Here is a 23073-nt window from a genome sequence, read left to right as displayed (position 1 = left end):
GAATAACTTTGTGACTTGTTATTTTCATCTGACCAATCCTACTAGAGAATCACGCTCACCTTCAAATCACAGCCCTTGGTGCGTGTGAAGAGGCGGAACCAGTGGTGACAGCCAATAACGTGACTCTGCGTTGATCTGACGTTATACGCCGCTGGCCAATCACAGCCTGCGATCCATCCCAGCAACAGGCTCCCGCCAATTCTGAGCGGGGAGCGCGAGGGAGTCTAGCCGGGGATGAGACGGGAACGACGGGACCAGGATTACACACGAAAAAATTGAATCTACAACTCTAAAAGTTACAGAAACTAATCGAATTTGCAGTTGACACGTTAATGCTGCAACTTTAAAAGACGTGGAGTCGATGACTAGCCCTAAGAAGCTGTGTACGGAGTCCAGAAAAGCGCTCCCCGTTTCCGTTTAACGTTTCCAGTGAGAGGACAGCGCGAGCGCACGGAGCTGAAAGGCGCGCGGATGGTGGTCGTGATGCTCGCGGCTGAAGAGCCTTTAGCCTCCACTCCACGCAGAGGTTTGATGTTTAATGTGAAATAAATCTGGTTTAAAGCATGATTAGAGTGGGAATAGTGGGGTAAATAAAGGCAGGGAGCTCGCATAGGTGGCTAAATGCAGAAAAGTGTGAAAACACTCCACTTATTAGTTCTGAAACAATTTTTGTTTGGCTCAGTTTGTCTGAAAAACAACTAAACAATAATTTAATGACTTTTTCATGTAGTATTTGGGGTTGTCGAGGGTTTTATGATCTTAATTAGCATGTTAGCAGGTGAGCTATTTGCTCAGATTTGTTATTGACAATCTAGTTTTCTACACACAAAATGTGACTTTCCTCGCTTATAATGTTTATTTTTTCTAGTATTCGTGGTGGTGTGTCGAAGTACGCCCCATATATGTTGTTTTCAGTTCAATCCAGTTCTTTGTTCCTCAGTCTTGTGCTAATGGGTGAACTTAATGGCTCCGTATTCACAGGTTCAGTAACGTTAGCCAAACTGGCCTACAAACCATCATTCACTGAAAGGCGGGAGATCAAAAATAAACATTTTACGTGTAGCACGTGAATGTCGTTTCTTTGAAAGTCTGAAAACGCTCTGCGTTTTATGAGAGGACTTTTTTGGCATATAAAAGATTAAAGTTACTATTTATCCTCGAAATTAACTTCATCGGGCTCGGCTGCGACTGTCAATTTTAGTAGTTAGCATGCAGACCTAACTTTAGCCATCACCTTTGTTATGACGAGACGTGTTTTGACAACGAGTAGTGTTGTTTTTGCCTCAATTATTGATATTAACAACATGTCAAATTTCACGTCAGATTGATGTCATTTGTTATAGCTTGCATATGGTAATTATTTCTCATGGAGGATTTGACCTTAACATATTCTTTATATTTCAGGCATGGATTGTGTGGGCAAAGCTAATACCAGCAAGAAGCTTGTTCAAGGTAAACAACCTATGTGTTGATGTTTCTGGTCAACAGCAAAATACTATAAGGTTTAGTAATACTTTGAGGACCCAATCTATTAGATTGTTTCTTTTGGGGAACTTGAGAGCTTATTGTATTATTTACTGACATGAAATGATACTATTTCCCTTATAATTTACTCACCCCCCATGTCATCCAAGATGTTCATGTCTTTCTTTCTTCAGTCGAAAAGAAATTAAGTTTTTTTTTTTTTCAGGATTATTCCAGGATTATTCTCCTTATAATGGACTTCAATGTCCTCCAGATGGTTGAAGGTCAAAATTACAGTTTTAGTGCAGCTTCAAAGGGCTTTAAACGATACCAGACGAGGAATAAGGGTCTTATCTAGCGACACGATCTGCCATTTTTGAAAAAAATTCAACTATATATGCTTTATAAACACAAATTATCGCCTTGCACATGCTTCCGCTTTCTGCATTCTTCAAAACGCTTACGCCGTATGTCCTGCGCCTTCCCTATTCTATACTTACGGAAAAAACTAAACTGGCGCCGCGTTCGTTCCGTAAGTTGAATAGGGAAGGCGTAGGACATACAGCGTAAGCATTTTGAAGAATGTGGAAAGCGGAAGCACTTGCAAGGCGATCATTTGTTTATAAAGCATATACAGTTGTATATTTTTTTTTATTTTTTATTTATTTATTTATTTATTTTTAAATGACCGATCGTTTCGATAAGGAGAATAATCCTGGAATGTTTTTATCAAAAACCTTAATTTCTTTTCGAATGACGAAAGAAAGACATGACCATCTTCGATGACATGGGGGCGTGAATAAATTATCAGGAAATTTTATTTAAAAGTGGACTTTAAGTTTTCTAACTTTTAAAAACACATTAAAACTAATGCAGTGTTCTATTTACCTGAGGTCACACCAGAGTTGACCGTGTTTTGCCACGGTTTATTCACTGAGCAGCCATATTAAATTCTGAAGTCGGGGTTGTTGTGCTTCCCCCGTTTCCCCATTTTTCCCAGTCACAATTCCGACTTCAGGGGGCTTTCCAGTTAAAAGTTCCTACTGTGGGCTAGGAATTTCCCACTTCCGAGGACAAATGAAGGAATTTAAGTGCTTCTATAAAGTGTTTTCTTCTTTTCTCATGGTTGTTTTACTTTACTGTTGGAAGATAAAACGGTAGAGCATATAGTTATCCGTAATGTAAAATAGGATATGTTATGAAAATATAAAGTCTTTAAACCCAAGATAAATTAATAGCTTTTAACAAATTGCATAAAAAATAATTTTTTTTAATTTTTAAAAAAAAAAAATTTTTCTGATTGTAAGATGGACAATCCATTCTTTTGTTTCTGAATTGCATAAATGCTGAAATACACTACATGACTTTTGCATAACTTTTGCCCCGATTTACAGTCTGGAGAAGTAGAGGAAAGTTGACAAGTCAGAGTCAGTCTGCAGATTTTGGGCTGTTCATGGAAAGTCTGTTAAAAAAGTAAAAAAGTATTATAAATATAACTTCAGACTATGATTCTGTCTAGTCAGATGTCAAACATGTTTGATATTTTGAGCTGATTTCGAACACGTTTTCATTTTTCATGCATCTACTAGCAACAAGCCATATTTTTCACTTTGTTGTGCTGGAACTAGGGCTGCACGATATATCGCATGAGATTGTCACGCGCATTTCGTCAGTAAAGACGGTTCCCTGATTACCGCTAAATCGCCATCACCTGCTTTCAAATGGAGCGGCATTTAATAGACAGAACCGTAGATCACTGAAAAGCCACGCAATATCGCGTTCATTATCGAAGGCGATTCATCTGCGATAATAAACGCGATATTGCGTGGCTTTTCAGTGATCTACGGTTCTGATGCAGGTGATGGCGATTTAGCGGTAATCAGGGAACCGTCTTTACTGACAAAATGCGCGTGACAATCTCATGCGATATATCGTGCAGCCCTAGCTGGAATGTCTTATGCCGTGTGTCCACCAAAGCGTTTTTTTTAGCATAATTTTCAAATTGTTTTCAATGGGAGCGCCGCATTTTTAAAATGCCAGTAGCGTAACGAGTCGCCGAGCGTCTTATTTCACTGAGCACTTGCTGTTTTTTACTGGTCGCCAAGAGTTGAAGATTGTTCAACTTTTGGGTAAAACGCAGTGCTCATCACTGTCACTTTTTACCCACCCGTCCAATCACAGTGGAGGAAGGGCGAGACAAATACCACACCGACCACTGCATTGCAAATGTATAATGCCTAGAGTTTTAAAATCTGTTCAGATTTTGAAAATCATGTAGTGTATTCCTGCCTTAACTAACAATGTTACTTCCCTACAGCACGTCTACCTTTCAAAAGGCTCAACCCAGAACCCAAGGAATGCAGTGAACCCAAAAGAACCAAATGTCCAGTTGCCCCAAAATGTTCTGAGCCAAGTGCATCTGATGGAGAAAATGATATGGACAGCTCCTCCATCCCGCTGCAGCATGGCCCGGCTCTGGTAAATGGTCGCGGTCCGCTCGATTGCTTCATGAGCCGACGGAAGCGTTCCTCAGTCCTCTCTGGCCCTGAAGCCACTATCGACCTCACCGAAGACTCAAATGATGCTGTCAAAGACCAGCCTGCACCTCCGGTTGCTGCCACCTGCCCCCTTAGTGAAGAAACGACAAAAACCGCAGAAGATACCACAAAATCTACAGAACCAACCACACCACTGACAGAGAAAGAGATGGAAAAGGATGAGGAAGAGGATGAAGATGCCCTCCCACTACTGGACATAACTCAGGAGTCTGAGACTGAGGAAGAGGAGCAGCAGGAGACTGAAGTCAGTCCCGAGAATGAGTCTGTGTTGTCAACTGGATCCACCAGCTCCCTCTCAGTCATAGAGAGCTCACCAGAGGCCAGCAAGAGTGCTCCTACCACCCCTGCCTCCGTGAGTAGACATTAATCAATTTTTATTTTTGGTTCGATGTCCTTTTTTGCTGAAATTTCAACCTATTGATCTATCTCTTTTTTCTTTTTTTTTTCTTCTTTTTATGCAGACATCACAGATAAATGCAGCCAGTAAAACAAAGAGACGATCACTTAAGGTAAAATTTTACAACATTTAGAAACCCACATTTTTATTGTAATGTTAGGCCTAGTCCTCACATACACGGGTATTTTTTTAAACGTTTTTCCTCCTCCGTTTTAAAAAAAAAATTCCACGTCCACACAAGCACAGTTTTAAAAAAAATCTCCGTTCACGTGGAAACACAAAAACGCACAATGAAGCACTGTCAAAAGTCATGTTGGCCAATCAGAAGCCTGGAAAAAAGTTTATTACCGGTTCTGGCAGGCTAACAACATTGTCATTTTGCTTAGCATTTTATTACTATTATTATTATTATTATTATTATTATTATTATTATTATTATTATTAATTCCACAAACCAAAACGATACAATGAGATGCATTCATTCAAAGTAAAAAAAAAAAAAAAAAAAAAATTGTCATAAGCAGTGACCTGCGTGGTATTGCATTCTGACGCCCCCGTTCTGCAATATAATGGGAGAACCGGATACAGCGTTTACATGTGGACGAACTGCCAAATCGCATAGAAAAAGCTGCGGTTTTGAAAATACCCGTGTTCTTGTGGACAGGGCCTTAATCTGGTGCCGGCCCACTTCAAGCACTGTGGGGTGGTGGGGGTAGATGTGCAATTACATATTCATGGAGAGGTTCTAGCAGACCAATCACAGCGCTTGTGGTCCGTGTAGAATTGACGTTGTGTTACATTTTTGGAGAGGTGCACGTCAGGTTACGCGTGCTACACACAGCTTATGACGTTGCTACGCAGAAGTATAAATCAGCCTTTACACATCTGATTAGCCGTTGTTTACGCGCTCAACAAACATGTCTGTAATTGGCTACAGATCTCAACGCTGCAAAAACGCATAAAAATAAACCTTTGACGTTCGTCACAGAGCACAAGCACAAACACTCATGTGAGCGTTTAAATCAGCTGGCTATCAGTGGGTACCGGCACTGCAGAAATTCAGCTATCGTCACATTAAATGATCAAATAAATCTTTGGCAGGACAAGGATTCATTTTGGTGGCCACCAAAATATTTTCAATGTAGAAAAAACCCTGAGCAATGTTGCTGGATATACAGTTTTGCCATCACAGAAATAAGTTAAGATGAATTCAAGTAAATCCAAAACAGTACAATTAAATTACATTTTCACTGTATTTTGGTCAAATAAATACATTCTTTGTGAACGTGAGAGACATGCTCATTAAAATTGGTTTTGAGTTGTGTGTAGGAATATAACATTAAAACGATAATAGACTTTTACAGTTATTAAATATTACACCGATTGTCATAAATATGGTGGTGATATAATATATAAACACTTTCTTTTTGTCACTATGGCTCTTTTTTTTTTTTTGTACTTGGCAACTAACAATGTCAACAGCTTGACGTCTCTCTGGAATGCAGGTCATGGGTACATAAACCCAAAGCTGATATCTTGGTATGTTTTTTTTCTACCCCAAAAGCAAAAAAAAGTATCTTAATGTGATTGTTTGCAGTCTGTTAAGGGTTCAAGAAAGATTAATTGTTTCCTTTTAAAATCTTGTCACTGTGGAATTTTGCACTCTGTTTGAAAAGCCCTTTATTGTCTTATTGTCCCTCAGAGTGTCCAAGAGCAGGAGGAGAAGCAGCGACAGAGGGACGAGAAAGAGCGCCAGAAACAGGAGGCCAAAGCTGCCAAGGAGAGGAAGAAAGAGGAGGCCCGCAAGCTAAAGGAAGAGAAAGAGAGAGAGAAGAAAGAGAAAAAGGAGAAAGACGAAAAGGAGCGGCGGGAGAAAAAGGAGAGGGAGGAGAAAGAAAAGGCTGAGAAACTAAGAGCTAAAGAAGAGCAGCGGCAAATGAAAATTGAGTGAGTGACCCAGTACAGCACCACAATAGTAGTTGTGCTGGTGTTTTCTATGAGTATTAAACTCTGGTGTCAATCCATTTAGGGCCAGACTGGAAGAGAAAAGGAAGAAAGAGGAGGAAAAACGGTTGAAAGAAGAAAAAGAAGTGAGTGTTTTTATCTATGCAAGGTTTTCTTTATTGCTGATTTATTGAAATTGTACTCATTGTGTTTGTGCCTCTCTTCAGCGAATCAAAGCTGAGAAGGCTGAGATTACACGGTTTCTACAGAAGCCCAAGACCCAGTTGGCACCAAAGGTAAGAGTCACATTATTCAGTGTAGAATAAAGACCTCCTGTGCCAAACTACTGGTGTAAAACATTTACAAATGCTACGCAAGATATTTTGAGAATGAGGCCTTGTTGGGCATGTAAAGGATGCACACACAAAACAAGCAAAAACAAATATACTAAATTTAAAAATCTTTCCCAGTGTGTTTTAATCTCCAGACATGTTTGCTGAGTTTTGTTGTGTGTTCCAGACTCTGGCATCTGCCTGTGGGAAATTTGCTCCTTTTGAGATTAAAGCGCACATGGCTCTGGCACCACTAACTCGAGTACAATGTGAAGACGCAGTTTTAGAAGAGCTGGACCATTATCTTGCTCAACCGGACCGCACTCTAAATGGACTAAAGGACTGGACAAAGCACAAACCTCGCACATCAGGTCCAACCAGGCCTAGTCACAGTGCAGCAAGGTAATGCCACTTTGAGCCGCTGCCGACATACTTATGTACTCATCATGTAAACGTGCAGAACCTCAGCTGGTGTTTTTGTTAGTGATGTGAAAGGCTTATTCTTTGTTTGGTTTGTTTGTTCCTTCATGTTCTCTGTTATTAGGGATTGTGTGGTCATAACTGAAAGCCAAAAGGCAGATGGTGTCCCTGACCGCCACCGTTATGGCCGCATGAAACTCCTGCAGTTCCATGATAACTATCGTCCAGCTTACTGGGGGACCTGGTGCAAAAAAAGCACTCACATCTCGCCACGCTGCCCGCTGAGACTGGACAAGGTAAAAGCACAAGAATGTGTCAATCAAATGCTGCATTTAAGCCACCTTAATCTTCATGGTTGTCATGGCTGCAGTACTGTTTGTGATTCCTATGTAAATAAACGTATGCTGTTTTAATGCTGCTTTAAAGAGGTCATATCTAAAAAATATCAAGGGAAATTTAATTTTTTCATGGAAGTTCTCCATGAATGGATACAATATGTGGCTATATTTGGCTGCTTGTTTGCTTAGAAGTTTGGATTAGATCCAAGCAGGACAATGGCTTGGCAGTTTTTCAGCATGCAAAGAAGTCGCTGTCAAGGGCCTGATGGTTCATCTCCCTGCTTCCGCTGATTTTAAGCAATTCGGAAATAAACTTTGAGTTGGTAGAACCATTAACTCTGGAGGATGTTTAGTCGTTGCACCGTTGGGTGTGAATCGTCACTGATCTCACAATTCCATTTGATTACGATTATGTCAACAATTCGATTCAGTATCACAACGCGTTGCAATAAAATTGCACATGCCTGTTTTTGTCAATGAATACAAGCAGTCAGATAGCCTATATGAACTCCCATTTTATCTTATTTGCTCCAAGAAGGTACACTTCCTGAATGTAGTCAAATAAAACTTAAAGGATTAGTTCACTTCAGAATTGAAATTTCCTGATAATATACTCACCCTCATGTCATCCAAGATGTTCATGTCTTTCTTTCTTCAGTCGAAAAGAAATTATGGTTTTTGAGGAAAAATTCCAGGATTATTCTCCATATAGTGGACTTCACTGGTTACCAACGGTTTGAAGGTCCAAATTGCATCTTCAAATGGCTCTACACGAAGGGTGTAATCTAGCAAAATGATCTGTCATTTTCAAAAAAAAAATGCTGTTTTGCTTAGTCTTTGCACCTTCGCTTTGTAAACACTGGATTCATACTTCTGCCTACGTCACGTGTGAAGCTGCAGTTTGGACACCATTGAAGTCCTGGAATGTTTTCCTCAAAAACTTAATTTCTTTTCAACTGAAGACATGAACATCTTGAATGACAAGGGGGTGAGTAAATTATCAGGAAATTTTAATTCTGAAGTGAACTAATCGTTAAAGTCTGAACACAGCAGACGACAGGAGCATTTAGAACTAATAAACAGTAGTAAACACTAAAAGTGCATGAAACTGTCTAGTGTTGTACTTAAGTTACAATAACTCTCACGCGCACACACACATGCTCGCTTACACTCTGTAAATGTTAAAATAGGTGCATTTTTTACTACTCACTTTTGTGTTTTGCCTCCCTCCGCCATTTTATGCTAGCGAGACAAGCGCGTATGCGACAAATGGCGTCAGAGAAAAATAAGTAGGCTATAATTGATTATGGTCTGTTACTGCATCGATACAGAATCATCCACATCACGATGCATCATAGAGAATTAATTTCAACAACCCTACTGTATCCCCCAACTGCCTCTTATGCACTTGAAATTTGACAAAAAAAGTCTTCTCATGTCATAACGTATCTCATAATTATGCTTTTTTTTTGTCATAATTGAATATTTTACTTTTTCAACTTTATTTAATTTTCAGCTTATCTCATTAATTGGTATGTTAATTTTAACTTTTTATATCAATTATGACTTGGTGTAACTTAATTATTTACCGAAGTAGGATTTTTTTTCTTTTTTTTTTTTTTCCTTCTTATTTGGAGGAAATAGGCTTCCATAGTAATCTGAAGTGTTGTTAATTTGAAGAGATTTTTTGGTTTATCAGGAGCTGCTGGATTATGAGGTGGACAGTGATGAAGAGTGGGAGGAGGAGGAGCCGGGAGAGTCTCTGTCACACAGTGAGGGGGTGAGGATACAATGTCACTGTTACATTTCTGTACTTAACAGATTAGCTACTACAGAAGCCATACAAATCACCAATGAAAATTCGCACCAAAAATGGGCTGTAGTGACATTAGTGATAAAAAATGGTGATGACTTTAATCTTGCTGTTCTCTCTAGGATGATGACGATGAAGGTGGAGATGACGATGACGATGATGATGGATTCTTTGTGCCCCATGGTTATCTCTCAGAAGGGGAAGGAGCACTTGAAGACGAGGTACGTGGAATGTCACGCTTCTTCTATCGCCTCATTCAGTCACGTCATGACACTAACAGTCTGCTCTTGCAGGAGGGTGGAGATCCAGAGAAGCAAAAGGTGCGTCAGAGGATGAAGGCTCGTGAATGGGAGAATGAGCTGATGTCTAAAGGGAAGGTGAAGGTGTTGGAGGCGGTTGTGCGAGGCTGCCTGTGGGAGGGGGAACAGCCTTCGCTGGACCTCCTGCAGCCATACGCTGTCTGTATACTGGAGCCTTTACCTAGAGACGAGCCCTGCACCCCTGATCAGGACCTATCACGCCAACAGAGGAACAAAAAATGTGAGTACAGTGTGTGCTTAACTGTTTTATAATTTATGGAGGTTCTATATACAGTTAGAAGTTAAAGTTTTATAATCTGCTGTCAAAGTTGCTTTACTAAACATTAGTGTCTTCATTTGTTGGACAGTTTCTTCAAATCTAATCATCCATATTTTGTTAAACTGAGTCTCTTCTTGCATGAAGCGCACAGCGTATTAACAGCCGCTTTCAGCTCAGTTAATACAAAGCTGAGTCTAAAGGCCTTTTCATGCTATGAGAGGTGCAACAAGTCATGCAAATCACTGGTGAAAATTCACACAAAAATTGGCACACCATGAATTTTCATTATTCACTTAAAAAGGTTGCATACATGAACCAAACTGAAACAACTGCCTTCATTTCTTTAATACCGTTGCACATTACAGTTTCTCCTGAGGGTGATTTAAATTATTCAGTGATGTTAATCTGTTTTTCAGTGCTGTCACAGCTGCTGCCTTTGCTTCATGGGAATGTGAACAGCAGTAAGGTCATAATCAACGAGTTCCTGGAGTTCTGTCGCCAGCAAACATCCTCACCCACAGAAAGCCCTTTGAATTGTATTGACAGCGTCCCACCCAGGTAACCCAGCTAACTGTGTTTAACTGTGATTTTTAGTATAGTTCCTTTTAGGTTGACATAATTTTGTAGGCCAACCAGGAAGTTAGCATCACCCTAGTTCCTTTGACAAAAAGCCAATAGGTTTTTTCCATTGGATTTTGGGTTATTGCGGAAAATAAACTGGCTCTGTGACCAACAAAAGTTTATGATCCTTACACGTTTTGTTCACCATGAAAATCTTTTTGAAGCCTAAGTACAAACGCCAGAAGAAAAGGCTAAAGTTAGGGTATATAGAACTTACACCACATTTCAACATCATCATTAGGCTTAAACTATCAGTGGTTTAAATTGGCAATGGTTCTTTTAAAATCTTTGAAATGGTTTGCAAGTGCATGATTACGAACACAACTAAAATCAGTGAGTGGTGAGTTCTTTGGCATAATGAAGTCACTGACAGCCTCAGTTGTCCCATTTAGCCACTTTTTAGCAACCTCCTTTTTCAAGACATGTAAAGGCTTACAGAATTCATGAGTAGTACTGATATATATATTTTTTTTTTTTTTCGTAAAATCTTAAGCTTTTGTAAAGCACAGACCTTATTTCAGGCATTTGCCCAAAAGGCCATAAAAAAAACACATTAGCCACTTTTCCACCGTCGGGCAACCAATGAGAGTGGTTTGGCCTGATTATGGAAAAGTGGCTATTGACTTTAGCATGATAGAACCATAAGTGCTAAAATGTGTCATTTTTGTTATATTTCTGTGTAAACTGGATGACTCATCTGCTTAGTGCCTGGAAACATTGTCACTGAGAATAACATCCTGTTGCACTCTGGGGGAGTGTTTTTGCTCTTGTGTCAGCATGTTATGAAGTTACTTAAATTAAGCCACACAGCTACACAAAACTCAAGGATATTGATTTTGTTTGACAATAGGATCCACATCAGGCGTATCATAAAAGAGAACGCCGTGTACGAAAAGCGCTCCACTTACAGACGATGCTGCTGGTACGTGCATGCGGAAGTTCTGACCCGTCATTCTCAGGAGGCCTTGCCCGTTCCCTGCCAGTGGACCTACCTCACCTCCGGGGCTCAGATCACCCGCGACGAGCCCGCCGGCTCACAGGGCAGCTCACCCACCTCGTCCACTTCCACCACACCCTCCAACAAGAGGAAAAGTGCCAGCAGCCACTCCATTACAAAGTATATGAAGAAATGTGGTGACTCCGAACAGGTGCAGATTGTTGTTTTTTTTGTTGTCGTTGTTTTTTTAAAGACTTATTTAGATCTATGTCTAACTCTGTGATTCATTCTTTAGACTGAGGCCATGGAGACTGATGGCTTCCAGGCAGACACCGAGGATGACGAAGACGATGATTGCGTCATCATTGGGGAACAATCTGGTTAGTATGCATCACTACTAAAGCTTGACGACCAAGACAAATCTGGCAGAATAAGCATGACATTTTTTTTCTTCTTAACAGGATCCTCTGAACAGGATGCCAACACATCCTTGCCACAAACTGAGAGAAACACAGAGCCCATGGACACAAATGCATCCGAAACTGCTGCTCTTGCCTTGCCCTGCCTCACCCCAGCCACCGCCTGAGATCTGACTCCTTCCTGTTGGGTTTGCGATGAACCAGGCGCTCAAAATCTGATCTACGATTCGAAGGATCACACAGTATTAAAGGTCCCCAGAATCAATCATTTGTTCTCTCTTCTTTAAGTGGAGGTCTGTTAGATGGTGTACTGCTCTTCTTCATAGGTGAAGTCCCACTTTTTGAAAGTGTGTAAAGGCTGATACATTCATCAGCTCTGACACCAATCAGGAGGTTGATGCTGTCTGCTGGGCTCAGTGCCCCATTGTTTTAAATGTTTTTTTTTTTTTCCTCTCAGAATACTTGAACTGGTGTATGTCTTTCAAAAATAATGACAATTGAAATATATTGCACTTTTATATTCCATTTCTGTTTATTTCATTCTTCTACCCCCACCAGAAGTCTTTCACTTTTTTTTTTCTTTTCCGAGAAGCTTTGTATAAAAACGGCATGTGCCATTTGTCGCCCAGGCTGCTATATGCGGTGTAAATACTATTTTTGTTTTTTGAAAAATGGTGTAGAAGCTGAAATAGTTGGTGGCCGTCCAACACAGGGGAAAAAAGCAGCAGCATTGGCATTTCTTTTGGCAAAGTATTTTCTTAATTGTTCTGAATAAACTGCACCATAGTTTGCAGTTGTAATGGGTTTCCTACAAAGCTTGTTTAAATAAAGCATTATTTAAAAATGAACTTTTAATATGCTGTTAACCAACAGTTTCCTTCTCCATATACACAAGACTTAGTTTTGCACAGTGAAGCCATTTGGGTTTCATTCATGCATACTCAACTCATCTGACAATGCATTTTATTTCATACATCACATCAAAAGCATTAACACAACATTTAAACTCTACAAACTTGAGTGAGTGTAAAATACAAGCATGGTTCATTATCAACAATATAGCATGGTTTAATCAGTGAGCATTATAGTATCCACTTCTTTTCCATAAGAGCGGGTGCCTTTTTATCATCATAAATGCACTGGTTTGTAGCTAAAATAGTTTTACAATTTACTGCAGTTATACTTCTTGTTTACCTATAGTGGCTGATGAATTTGAAGTAAATAGTTTACTTTCGGTTTGAAAAATAAGGTGCGGTTTTGATGTGAACACAGCCTTTCAAAGTATACTCGATTGGATTATGTGCATTAACACAGACGCTCACACATGCACACTAGAAAGTTTCATTCTTGTCCAGTGTCTGCACTCTTTCTCTCCAGAAGTTATGAGCGATAATGTCTTTATACTCATTTAAATAAGAGTTTCTCTTAACCCCCTCCCACAAGTGCTTGTCAATGACAAAAAGCATTTCCTTTCAATTGTGACACCATGGTCGCCAGTGTTAGCATCTTGTGGACAAACTCATCATTGCAAAAAAAAATTGCACGTGCAAGGTGAGCGTATAGTATATGCAATTAGGGTGGAAAATCTGGATGCGTGCTTACTATGTAGTTGATAACATTTGCGTCAAACGTGCTGCATGTGTAAAAACAAGTATACTTTGGGCTTCATTATATAAGTCAAATGACTTGGTGACAGCTGAAATGAATTGACATTTATCTGTATTAGGAGGTAGATCGTTGTCGCAGACCAGGGGTGCGTTTCCCAAAGCGAACTATGGTCGCAAGTTCCTTCCTTACCAATAGAGTTTAATGTGACTTATGACCATAGTTGACTAACCATGCTTTCGGGAAACGCACCCCAGAGCATTTTGTCTAAGTTGCGTTATAACATTCATGCGTAGTGTCATTTTTGTTAAGCAGGAAACAGAACCTCAATACAACACAAAAGACAATCTTAACTTGGTAATGCTCATGTTAGATCAATTTCAAACTGTTGTCACAATGAGATTTTATGGTACATTAATCAACATTTCTCTCTAAGCAATAGCTAAAAAGTGCTTTAAATTACAACAGATCCACTTACAGACCATTTCCAGTCTGACAGCGTCACAGTGCATAAACTGCTTCTTCCGTTATCATGTGATGACAGGTCATGTTACTTCAAGCAACAATGCATTATAATAGGACAGATTATTGAGGCCCTTAAGGTGCTTACACTTTCCATAATACATCACTGACAGGAAACAACTCCTGTGGTTAGCACCATATAAATCCATCTAGCACATGTTGTGGACACAACCAATGTATTGGGCCCATCCTATGAAACCGTGTGGGGTTGTGGACGATGGGAGAGAAAGTCACTAGGAGCGGCAAGAGAACGCAGGCGGGACAGCAGTGACCGGGGAGAAAGCAAGACTAAATGTTCAGCTCATGGTCTTGATGTTCTCTAATAATGCTGCTTTAAGCAGAGCAGCAGTCTTTCCTCCTGCGGCAGCAATGTCTGCCAACACTGCCGCGTCCCACGTGAAGGTCAGCAGAGCTGCTGGGGCCTGGAAGGTGTAAACAAATGTGTGATTCAAATTTTTTTTTTTTTTGTTCTTTTTTTTAAATTATTAAATTAAACTTTGCAGACAGTGTTCTTTGATCTTCACCTACCAGGTTGCACTCATTCAGAACCGACTCGTCGTCTTTCAGTTTTAGTCCTCCAGGTGCCACCAGCTCAAAGGGCTGCCAGCCATTCTCCAGTGAATCACGCACAAACTGGTACAACGCTGCCACCTTCTCCCATGCCAGGAAAGTTCCTATGGGGCAATTAAATGCAAGTTATGCCATACAACAAGAGCCTTCAGTTGGCCAAAAGAAGCAAAATCATGTTTGCAGTGTTGTATTGACAATAGACATCTATGGGGCAAGGCATTCTGGAGGGTTTACAAGCATAAATGTACAACTCTCACATATGACAAAAAAAAAGGAAAAAAGAGCCATTTGTCAATATCATGGGGTTTCATTCAAACATTTCTGGCCAAAGATTTTTGTGAGTCTGGCCAAAAAGACTTTGCCCTTCCTGAGACTTTTATCCTTAACTTTTCTGTTTAGATGTTATAAAGGTGTTACAGGGAAAACGTGGTTAAAGTGTTAGTTCCCCCCAAAATGAAAATTCCAGTAAGGTCTGAAGAGACTGAAATCATATAGAAGAGAAGTCAGTCAGTTGAGTTAGTGGCAAAACCTTTTACAGAGTATTGTTGTCTTTTACTGCATATGATAATTTAGTCTCAGAAAGTAGAACTGAAATGGCATTCATTATAAGATGATTAGTTAAAACATTTCAAATACACCTGCAGACTATTTTTTCTAGTCATGTATTTCGCCATTGAGGATTTCTTAAAAATAGTGTGTAAAAATCTTGTCTCGTCTCCTGAACTCAATCTCGAGTCTCGTCTCGTGAGTCTTGTCACACCCCTAATAATATATATATATATATATATATATATATATATATATATATATATATATATATATATATACATATATATACATACATATATATACATATATATACACATACATATATATATATATATATATATATATATATACATATATATACATATATATATACATATACATACATATATATATATATATATATACATATATATATATATATACATATATATATATATATATATATATATATATATATATATATATATATATATATATATATATATATATATATATATATATATATACACACACACATATACATACATATATATATATCTCATATGAATTAATATATATACACACACACACCGATCTGGCATAACATTATGACCACCTTCCTAATATTGTGTCGGTCCCCCTTTTGCTGCTAAAACAGCCCTGACCCGTCAAGGCATGGACTCCACTAGACCCCTGAAGGTGTGCTGTGGAATCTGGCACCAAGTTGCGAGGTGGGGCCTCCATGGATCGGAATTGTTTGTTCAGCACATCCCACAGATGCTCGATTGGATTAAGATCTGGGGAATTTGGAGGCCAGGTCAACCTCAAACTCGTTGTTGTGCTGCTCAAACCATTCCTGAACCATTTTTGCTTTGTGGCAGGGCGCATTAACCTGCTGAAAGAGGCCACAGCCACAAATACTGTTTACATGGGTGTACATGGTCTGCAACAATGCTTAGGTAGGTGGTATGTGTCAAAGTAACATCCACATGGATGGTAGGACCCAAGGTTTCCCAGCAGAACATTGCCCAAAGCATCACACTGCCTCCGCTGGCTTCCCATCTTCCCATAGTGCATCCTGGTGCCATGTGTTCCCCAGGCAAGTGATGCACACACACCCGGCCATCCACGTGATGTAAAAGAAAATGTGATTCATCAGACCAGGTCACCTTCTTCCATTGCTCCGTGGTCCAGTTCTGATGCTCACATGTCCACTGTTGGTGCTTTCGGCGGTGGACGGGGTCAGCATGGGCACCCTGACTGGTCTGCGGTTATGCAGCCCCATACGCAACAAACTGTGATGCACTGTGTATTCTGACACCATTCTATCAGAACCAGCATTAACTTCTTGAGCAATTTGAGCTACAGTAGCTCATCTGTTGGATCAAACCACACGGGCCAGTCTTCGCTCCCCACGTGCATCACTGAGCCTTGTCCGCCCATGACCCTGTAGCCGCTCCACCACTCTTCCTTCCTTGGACCACTTTTGATAGATACTGACCACTGCAGACCGGGAACACCCCACAAGAGCTGCAGTTTTGGAGATGCTCTGACCCAGTCGTCTAGCCATCACAATTTTTCCTGCTTCTGACACATCAACTTTGAGGACAAAATGTCCACTTGCTGCCTAATATATCCCACCCACTAACAGGTGCTGTGATGAAGAGATAATCAGTGTTACTCACTTCTTCTGTCAGTGCTCATAATGTTATGCCTGATTGGAGTATATACACTATATATAATATAAATAATAATTATATATTAAAAACTACCAACCCTGAAGTATACTTCCATCTGGTAACCGCACTCTCAGAAGGGCATAGTTATACTTTCTTCTCTCTCTCTGCTCATCTTTTTCACGCATGGCTTTCGTTCGCAGCATTGCGTTTCTCTCTACAATTTCATTCCTGTAATGAAAAAAGATCATAAAAACATGGTGCGACTATATCAGCTTAGATAGCACAAACACTACTGTTGCTGATTTCTTTACTTCAGTTGCATTTCTTTCTTCAGCTCCTCCGCAGTCAGATTGTAGAAGTCTGGGGGCAACTCGAAGTGTGTAGCATGCTGCGATGGTCTGAAGACCTGCGGCTGACGGTCCAGCTTCGCTCTGACTGGCTCGCCTTTCTGCAGCCGCTCCAAATGAACCTTTATCTGCTCCAGAGCGTCCGATTCCTGCGGCGGTAACACCAGGTACTCCTCAGTCCTATCTGAGATACGTTATTCAGGGATGGAGATTAGGCGTTAGGACTTGGCATTAAAGAAATCACACAATTCACTTTTAAATATAATGCTGGTAATTAACTTTGCCATTACCTTCGCCATCTACTGGCAGCGCGGTGCTTTCAAATCCCACAGCCTGAAGATACTCACGAGATCCTTCAATCACACTGACCTTCTCCTTTATGAGTAAAACAACAAAATGTAAGTGAATTAGCTTTTTGAATTCAGTTTTCTCTATCCTGACTGAAAATGTTCATACCTGAAACACTCTGTTGCTAAGCTTGATCTTCCGATACTTTTCCTCAGTCGGATTCTTACAGATGTTTTCGATGTACCTGTCATCGCACATCATTGGATTTCAGTTGTACATTTTACAAACACACCGAGATATTGTTGTGCAAAATTAATATAGTCCTAAAATTAAATAGTCCTCACTTGCTAATGATGTCAATGGCGGCCTTTACTTTCTCTTTGTCTTTATTAAAGGTGTGAATCATCATAATGGAGGCCTCCAACGCATCCTCTGAGAACCTCTGTGAAAAAAGAAGCACCTTTAGTGTCATCTACATGTAATTTTTTTAATTCTTGCAGATTTTCTGTAATAATCTCACCATAAGAATAGCTTCCTTGATGTGCATCTCTCTTTCAGTCTTTGTTAAGGTTTTTCCAGTCAGAGGACAGATGAAGAACACTCCTGACACTGAGAAACAAGACGGATCCTTCTGTGGAACCCCGGAGCCCTTGAAAAGGTATGAATAATCACAGTCAGGAAAAGAGTAATGCTGGGATTGAGATGAGCCTGAATTGGATCTGAAATCCTAAAGGAACACTCCACTTTTTTTGAAAATAGACTCATTTTCCAACTCCCCTAGACTTAAACAGTTGAGTTTTACCGTTTTCGAATCCATTCAGCCGATCTCCGGGTCTGGCGGTACCACTTTTAGCATAGCTTAGCATAGTTCATTGAATCTGATTAGACCGTTAGCATCTCGCTCAAAAATGACCAAAGAGTTTTGATATTTTTCCTATTTAAAACTTGACTCTTCTGTAGTTACATTGTGTACTAAGACTGACGGAAAATGAAAAGTTGAGATTTTCTAGGCCGATATGGCTAGGAACTATACTCTCATACTCTCATTCCGGCGTAATAATATTGGCTGTGAACCCCTTGCACAGGGGGCGTGCCTTGCAACCATGGAGACATTTGTGAGAGGCGCTGCGTAATATCATTGCGCCTGCTGCACCCATGGTACGGCAGCAAAGTTCCTTGATTATTACGCCAGAATGAGAGTATAGTTCCTAGCCATATTGGCCTAGAAAATCGCAACTTTTCATTTTCTGGTTGTCTTAGTACACGATGTAACTACAGAAGAGTCAAGTTTTAAATAGGAAAAATATCAAAACTCTTTGGTCATTTTTGAGCGAGATGCTAACGGTCTAATCAGATTCAATGAACTATGCTAAGCTATGCTAAAAGTGGTACCGCCAGACCTGGAGATCGGCTGAATGGATTCGAAAACGGTAAAATTCAACTGTTTAACTCTAGGGGAGTTGCTAAATGAGCCTATTTTCAAAAAAAGTGGAGTGTTCCTTTAAAGGGACAGGTCACCTAAAAATTTCAATTTTGTCATCATTTATACTACACAAAAAAAGAAAATTTTCACTGAATAATAACTTCCATTTCTGTCTATTCTTTGGGATTTAGCATTCTTAGGATATTTTATGCTGCATTTTGTCATTTTGGAGCTTGACAGCTTTTTTTTGTTCTATTCCTATTCCTTTAAAGCGGAACTCAGTAAGATTTGCTAAAGCTCCCCCTACAGGTTCCTTCAGTGAATCACACTGTCGTAAAAAACAACTACAACGCTCTCCAGCGCAGTAGTTTTGCAAATACAGTACAAAAAATCTCGACGGAGGTGGGTAATTTTCTAAATTGTCTTATAAAGTCATAATATATACATTGTTTTTGAATTACCGTAAAGCATTTTGTCACTCTCGCGTGAACGTGAACATGAGGCGAGATTGTGTCGGGTCGGCAAAGCTCAACTTGCAAGTGCTGTTTTCTGGCGTAGACGTGCCAGAGGGGGTTAGTGCTCGCCTCAAACACACCACTACAATTCAATTAACCGTCTAAGGACTTAGAAAACTATTTATGAAGGTAAAAAAAGTTACTTAGTTCTGGCCTTAAGTAAATTTTCACAAGTTTTACGCATACAGATATGAATAATAATTTTGACCAATATGTTGACCAAATGATGTACACTCACATGAGATGAAGACTGCAGTTTTTTTCCAAGAAAAATGTTTATTCTACATAAGGGTGGTCCACCTTCATGATGGCCACCACCATGTTTAGATCACTTGATCAAATGCTATTAATTTAGAGAGTAGTAGGTCATCTGGATACTTGTCGCCCTACTGTTTTATGAATACTGTGAATTCGGACATACTACTCTTTTCACACGCTGTTTTCGTCTACTATATATAGTAGGGAAGTTTGTGATTTTGGATGCAGCCATAATGTTTGCAACCCCTCTATTTTCACATACTTTCAGTTAATATGTCTGCAAAAACATTCACTTTTGTGTGACCCTGCCAACAGGTGTCAGCATAAATTAATATTGGCCATCTAAATACGGAAAAAATAAAAACTGTCAAACTTGCCTCGATATCTGTGTTCTTCTGAGTGGCCGCTATGGCAGCTGCCTCTGCTTCAAGTTCTCGCTTCACTGAAATACAATGACAAAATGAGTGGCTGCTCATGCTTTGAGATTTACCAATGTTTTTAAGATTTCTATGGAAGCTTGTTTCCACCTCGGAATACATGTTTTATATAGTATAAATGTATGTTGCATGAATGAAATTCGAACATACTATTTCTGCCATGTTGTCATTATCATGTGACCTACCAGCGTCAGCTGTTTCGATTCACTTCTGTTCATAAATCCTCTCCCGTGGCCGCATGGGAGAGTAAAGAGTGGAATGCACACAGAATCTCGGGGTGTGTCTCAATCAGCTCCCTAGTTCAGTAGTCAGGGCACTGATCAGGGAATCAGCCACATTCATTTACATGATATACTGATTCACGACCTAGGGACCTATTCCGACTTGAAAATTCTGACTTTTTTTCCCCATAGTTGGGAATTATAAACTGGAAATATAGGAGAGGATGCTCACTGCAGAGCCATGGGTGGAGTGATAAATCTAGATGTAGAAGGTCCATCCACACCCTAACCCTACCCATAACTCTATCCCTGCACCCATTAGAACCCCAGAAGTGGAGCTGGACTCAGTCAAGCTCAACCCATTTGGCTCTGTAGTGGAAAAAAGTCAGAATTGTGAGATAAAAAGTCACAATTACCTTTTTTTTGTTCCGAGGCGGAAAAAGCTTCCATGGATATCTGAGTGAAAAACTGTAATTATACACTTTATGTACCCTGATTCCTTATGGCATCCTGTGATGTTTGCAATTTTGGCCGGTGCTGCTGCTCGATCCTGGCGAGGGCGGCGGCCCCTGCCATCTGTGCATCCTTGGTGGGCGCTTTTGTGGGCGCTTTTCTGGGCGCCCCATGAGCAGCCTGCGAGGCTTCAGGTTTAGAGCTGCACGAAAGACCAGTGGCTCGTTGCATAAACTGCTTAGACTAGTCTTACAAGTTAGTCATCTGTTTTTTTTTTTTTTCTTTAAGACTGTCCAAAACCTTAAGTCAGATACATAAAATCATAGATTGGTCTAATTTGATACCAAAAAGTAACCCTATCTAATTGCTATTTGCTCAGACTAGTTCTTACAACACAGTCTTAACACCATAGCTATGTTTATGCAACTAGCCCCAGATGACACCCACTTATTTATGTGGTTGAAACGGTTATTGTAACCAATAACATCACTGGAGCAGCAGTGTTACTGTGCAAACCACTCCCACGTGACTAACACTAAGCCTGTTACCCTATGAGTAATTATAGCGATAAGGTTAGACTCATAGGTCGGATCCTGTTCCGGACCCAAAACTATCTAAGTAAAAAAGCTTCGAACACTGATACATTCAGCACATACTATACATGTTTCCCAACCTGTCATCTCCAGACATGATCATGTTAGAAATGCAGTCAGACAGGTAACTTACAGATGCTAATGTACACATTCTTTTTATACATTACTAGAGATTTTATGTGCTTGCACTTTACACAATTTCTATTGCGGAAAAGTCTATAAAAAGAAAACATGTTATTGGATGCATCATATAAACTCGTGATCATCAGTGTGGTTCAGAGCAGTTGTGGTGACAGATCTCATACATATCTGATCTTTTACCTTGTCTCTTCTGTAAGTTTCTTTCCTGGCCCTGCTGACTTGAACTTTATATCCTTCTTGATGTCCTCGAAAAACTTCTTCATTCTTAGCGATAAACTATATGCAAAAATATTGAAATGAAAAATGAGTTGTTTTTAATTATTTATAACTGTCAGGAACACCACCACCTCCCAAAGCGATGTGTTTACAACAGGAATAGGACCGTTTCTGAAACCGGAAGAATGGTCATCAGTCGATCGTGACGTAAACATTGATTTTTAGTGACATCAAGCGGAGGGGAGTGAAATTACAATGAAGTAGATCGGAGGTGTTTTATTTTGAAAGAAATATGTAACCACGTTTTTGTTTGTTTGTTATTTTGATTTTATAGTTAAAGGGTTAGTTCACCCCAAAATGAAAATGATGTCATTTATTACTCCCCCTCATGCCGTTCCACACCCGTGAGACCTTCGTTGATCTTCGGAACACAAATTAAGATATTTTTGTTGAAATCCGATGGCTCAGTGAGGCCTGCATAGCCAGCGATGACATTTCCTCTCTCAAGATCCATAAAGGTACTAAAAACATATTTAAATCAGTTCATGTGAGTGCAGTGGTTCAATATTAATATTATAAAGCGACGAGAATATTTTTGGTGCCCCAAAAATAAATAAATAAATAACGACTTATATAGTGATGGCCGATTTCAAAACACTGCTTCAGGAAACTTCGGAGTGTTATGAATCAGTGAGTCGAATCAGCTGTTCGGGGCGCCAAAGTCACGTGATTTCAGCAGTTTGGCGGTCATATGTATATATCTAGCCCTGTGTCTCAATCAGCTCCCTAGTTCAGTAGTCAGGGCACTGACCAGGGAGTCGGCCATTTTAAGGGCTGTCTCAATCGCAGAATCCTTCCAGGGCACTGAAACGTTCGCTCCCTGAAAAGTCCCACAATGCACCGTGAAAACCAGGGAGCATCGATGCTCACTATGCTCCCTTAACGGAAGTTCTGAAGCGCGAAACTTGAATCACGTGAGCCAACTCACTACACATAACCATGCACATAACGATACGCTATAGATGTTTTTAAAAATACAAACCGTTATTTTATTATATTTCAGCATAAACGTACATCGCTAGACAGGTAATGAACATAATCTAGCTAACATTTATAATTTATTCCCGGCTGAAATGTTGCATGTATATGTAACAAGCAAATAATGAATCATAATGTACTTTAAATAACATTACAAGTAATGTCAGAAAATATCAGCTCTGTTGTTGTTCATAAATACCAGTAGTGATGTTGTACAATGAGGACGTTGTCACGTCGCCGGAAATAGAGTCATAAGTGTCCCAATGTGTAGTGAACCAGCATCTTTTACTGTCCTTACCAGTGCCCGAATTCGTGTACACGATATACTGATTCACGAGCTCGGGAGCTAGGGAACTGGCAGTTTGACACGCGATCCGAATCAGTACCTTTATTATATTTTCTGTTGAAATTTTAATT

General features: G+C 39.9%; 2 protein-coding genes across 3 annotated transcripts; one reads left to right on the top strand and one right to left on the bottom strand.

The window, feature by feature from the left end:
• The first annotated feature begins 158 nt into the window (after positions 1–158).
• chaf1a (chromatin assembly factor 1, subunit A (p150)) lies at positions 159–12670 on the top strand. 2 transcript variants are annotated; one of them, XM_048183098.1, is made up of 17 exons: positions 159–526; positions 1405–1452; positions 3782–4374; positions 4484–4531; positions 5902–5958; positions 6122–6366; positions 6449–6509; positions 6591–6659; positions 6883–7097; positions 7240–7411; positions 9153–9233; positions 9389–9487; positions 9560–9806; positions 10262–10403; positions 11317–11614; positions 11699–11783; positions 11865–12670. In XM_048183098.1, exons 1-17 carry the CDS (start codon positions 472–474, stop codon positions 11987–11989), a joined length of 2640 nt encoding a protein of 879 aa, XP_048039055.1. In that variant the 5' UTR covers positions 159–471; the 3' UTR covers positions 11990–12670. The 2 variants fall into 2 exon arrangements, with proteins under 2 accessions (XP_048039055.1, XP_048039056.1); XM_048183099.1 differs by lacking the exon at positions 5902–5958 and having other exon boundaries at positions 161–526.
• Positions 12671–13776: 1106 nt separating this feature from the next.
• On the bottom strand, positions 13777–21810 carry ubxn6 (UBX domain protein 6). The gene is made up of 11 exons (XM_048183100.1): positions 21583–21810; positions 20707–20870; positions 19935–19999; positions 17882–18010; positions 17706–17803; positions 17530–17605; positions 17364–17448; positions 17038–17257; positions 16824–16954; positions 14478–14623; positions 13777–14371 (listed from the first exon to the last, which is right to left on the bottom strand). The coding sequence occupies exons 1-11, from the start codon at positions 21663–21665 to the stop codon at positions 14246–14248; spliced, it is 1323 nt and encodes a 440-aa protein (XP_048039057.1). The 5' UTR covers positions 21666–21810; the 3' UTR covers positions 13777–14245.
• Positions 21811–23073: the final 1263 nt, after the last annotated feature.

Source organism: Megalobrama amblycephala, linkage group LG2 (genome assembly GCF_018812025.1).
Source record: "Megalobrama amblycephala isolate DHTTF-2021 linkage group LG2, ASM1881202v1, whole genome shotgun sequence".
NCBI lineage: Eukaryota > Metazoa > Chordata > Actinopteri > Cypriniformes > Xenocyprididae > Megalobrama > Megalobrama amblycephala.
Note: the sequence above shows the minus strand (reverse complement) of the source record. Positions and strands in the feature narration are given on the sequence as shown.

What these genes read in the sequence shown, in the direction of transcription:
- chaf1a (XM_048183098.1), top strand. Translation starts at nt 472, where the DNA reads ATGGTGGTCGTGATGCTCGCGGCTGAAGAGCCTTTAGCCTCCACTCCA. An exon ending in AGACCCAGTTGGCACCAAAG is followed by an intron (nt 6,660 to 6,882) that starts GTAAGAGTCACA and finishes TGTGTGTTCCAG; the next exon opens with ACTCTGGCATCTGCCTGTGG. An exon ending in CCAACAGAGGAACAAAAAAT is followed by an intron (nt 9,807 to 10,261) that starts GTGAGTACAGTG and finishes TCTGTTTTTCAG; the next exon opens with TGCTGTCACAGCTGCTGCCT.
- ubxn6 (XM_048183100.1), bottom strand. Translation starts at nt 21,665, where the DNA reads ATGAAGAAGTTTTTCGAGGACATCAAGAAGGATATAAAGTTCAAGTCA. An exon ending in GGATGCCATAAGGAATCAGG is followed by an intron (nt 20,000 to 20,706) that starts GTACATAAAGTG and finishes ATTGTATTTCAG; the next exon opens with TGAAGCGAGAACTTGAAGCA. An exon ending in GCCATTGACATCATTAGCAA is followed by an intron (nt 17,606 to 17,705) that starts GTGAGGACTATT and finishes GTGCGATGACAG; the next exon opens with GTACATCGAAAACATCTGTA.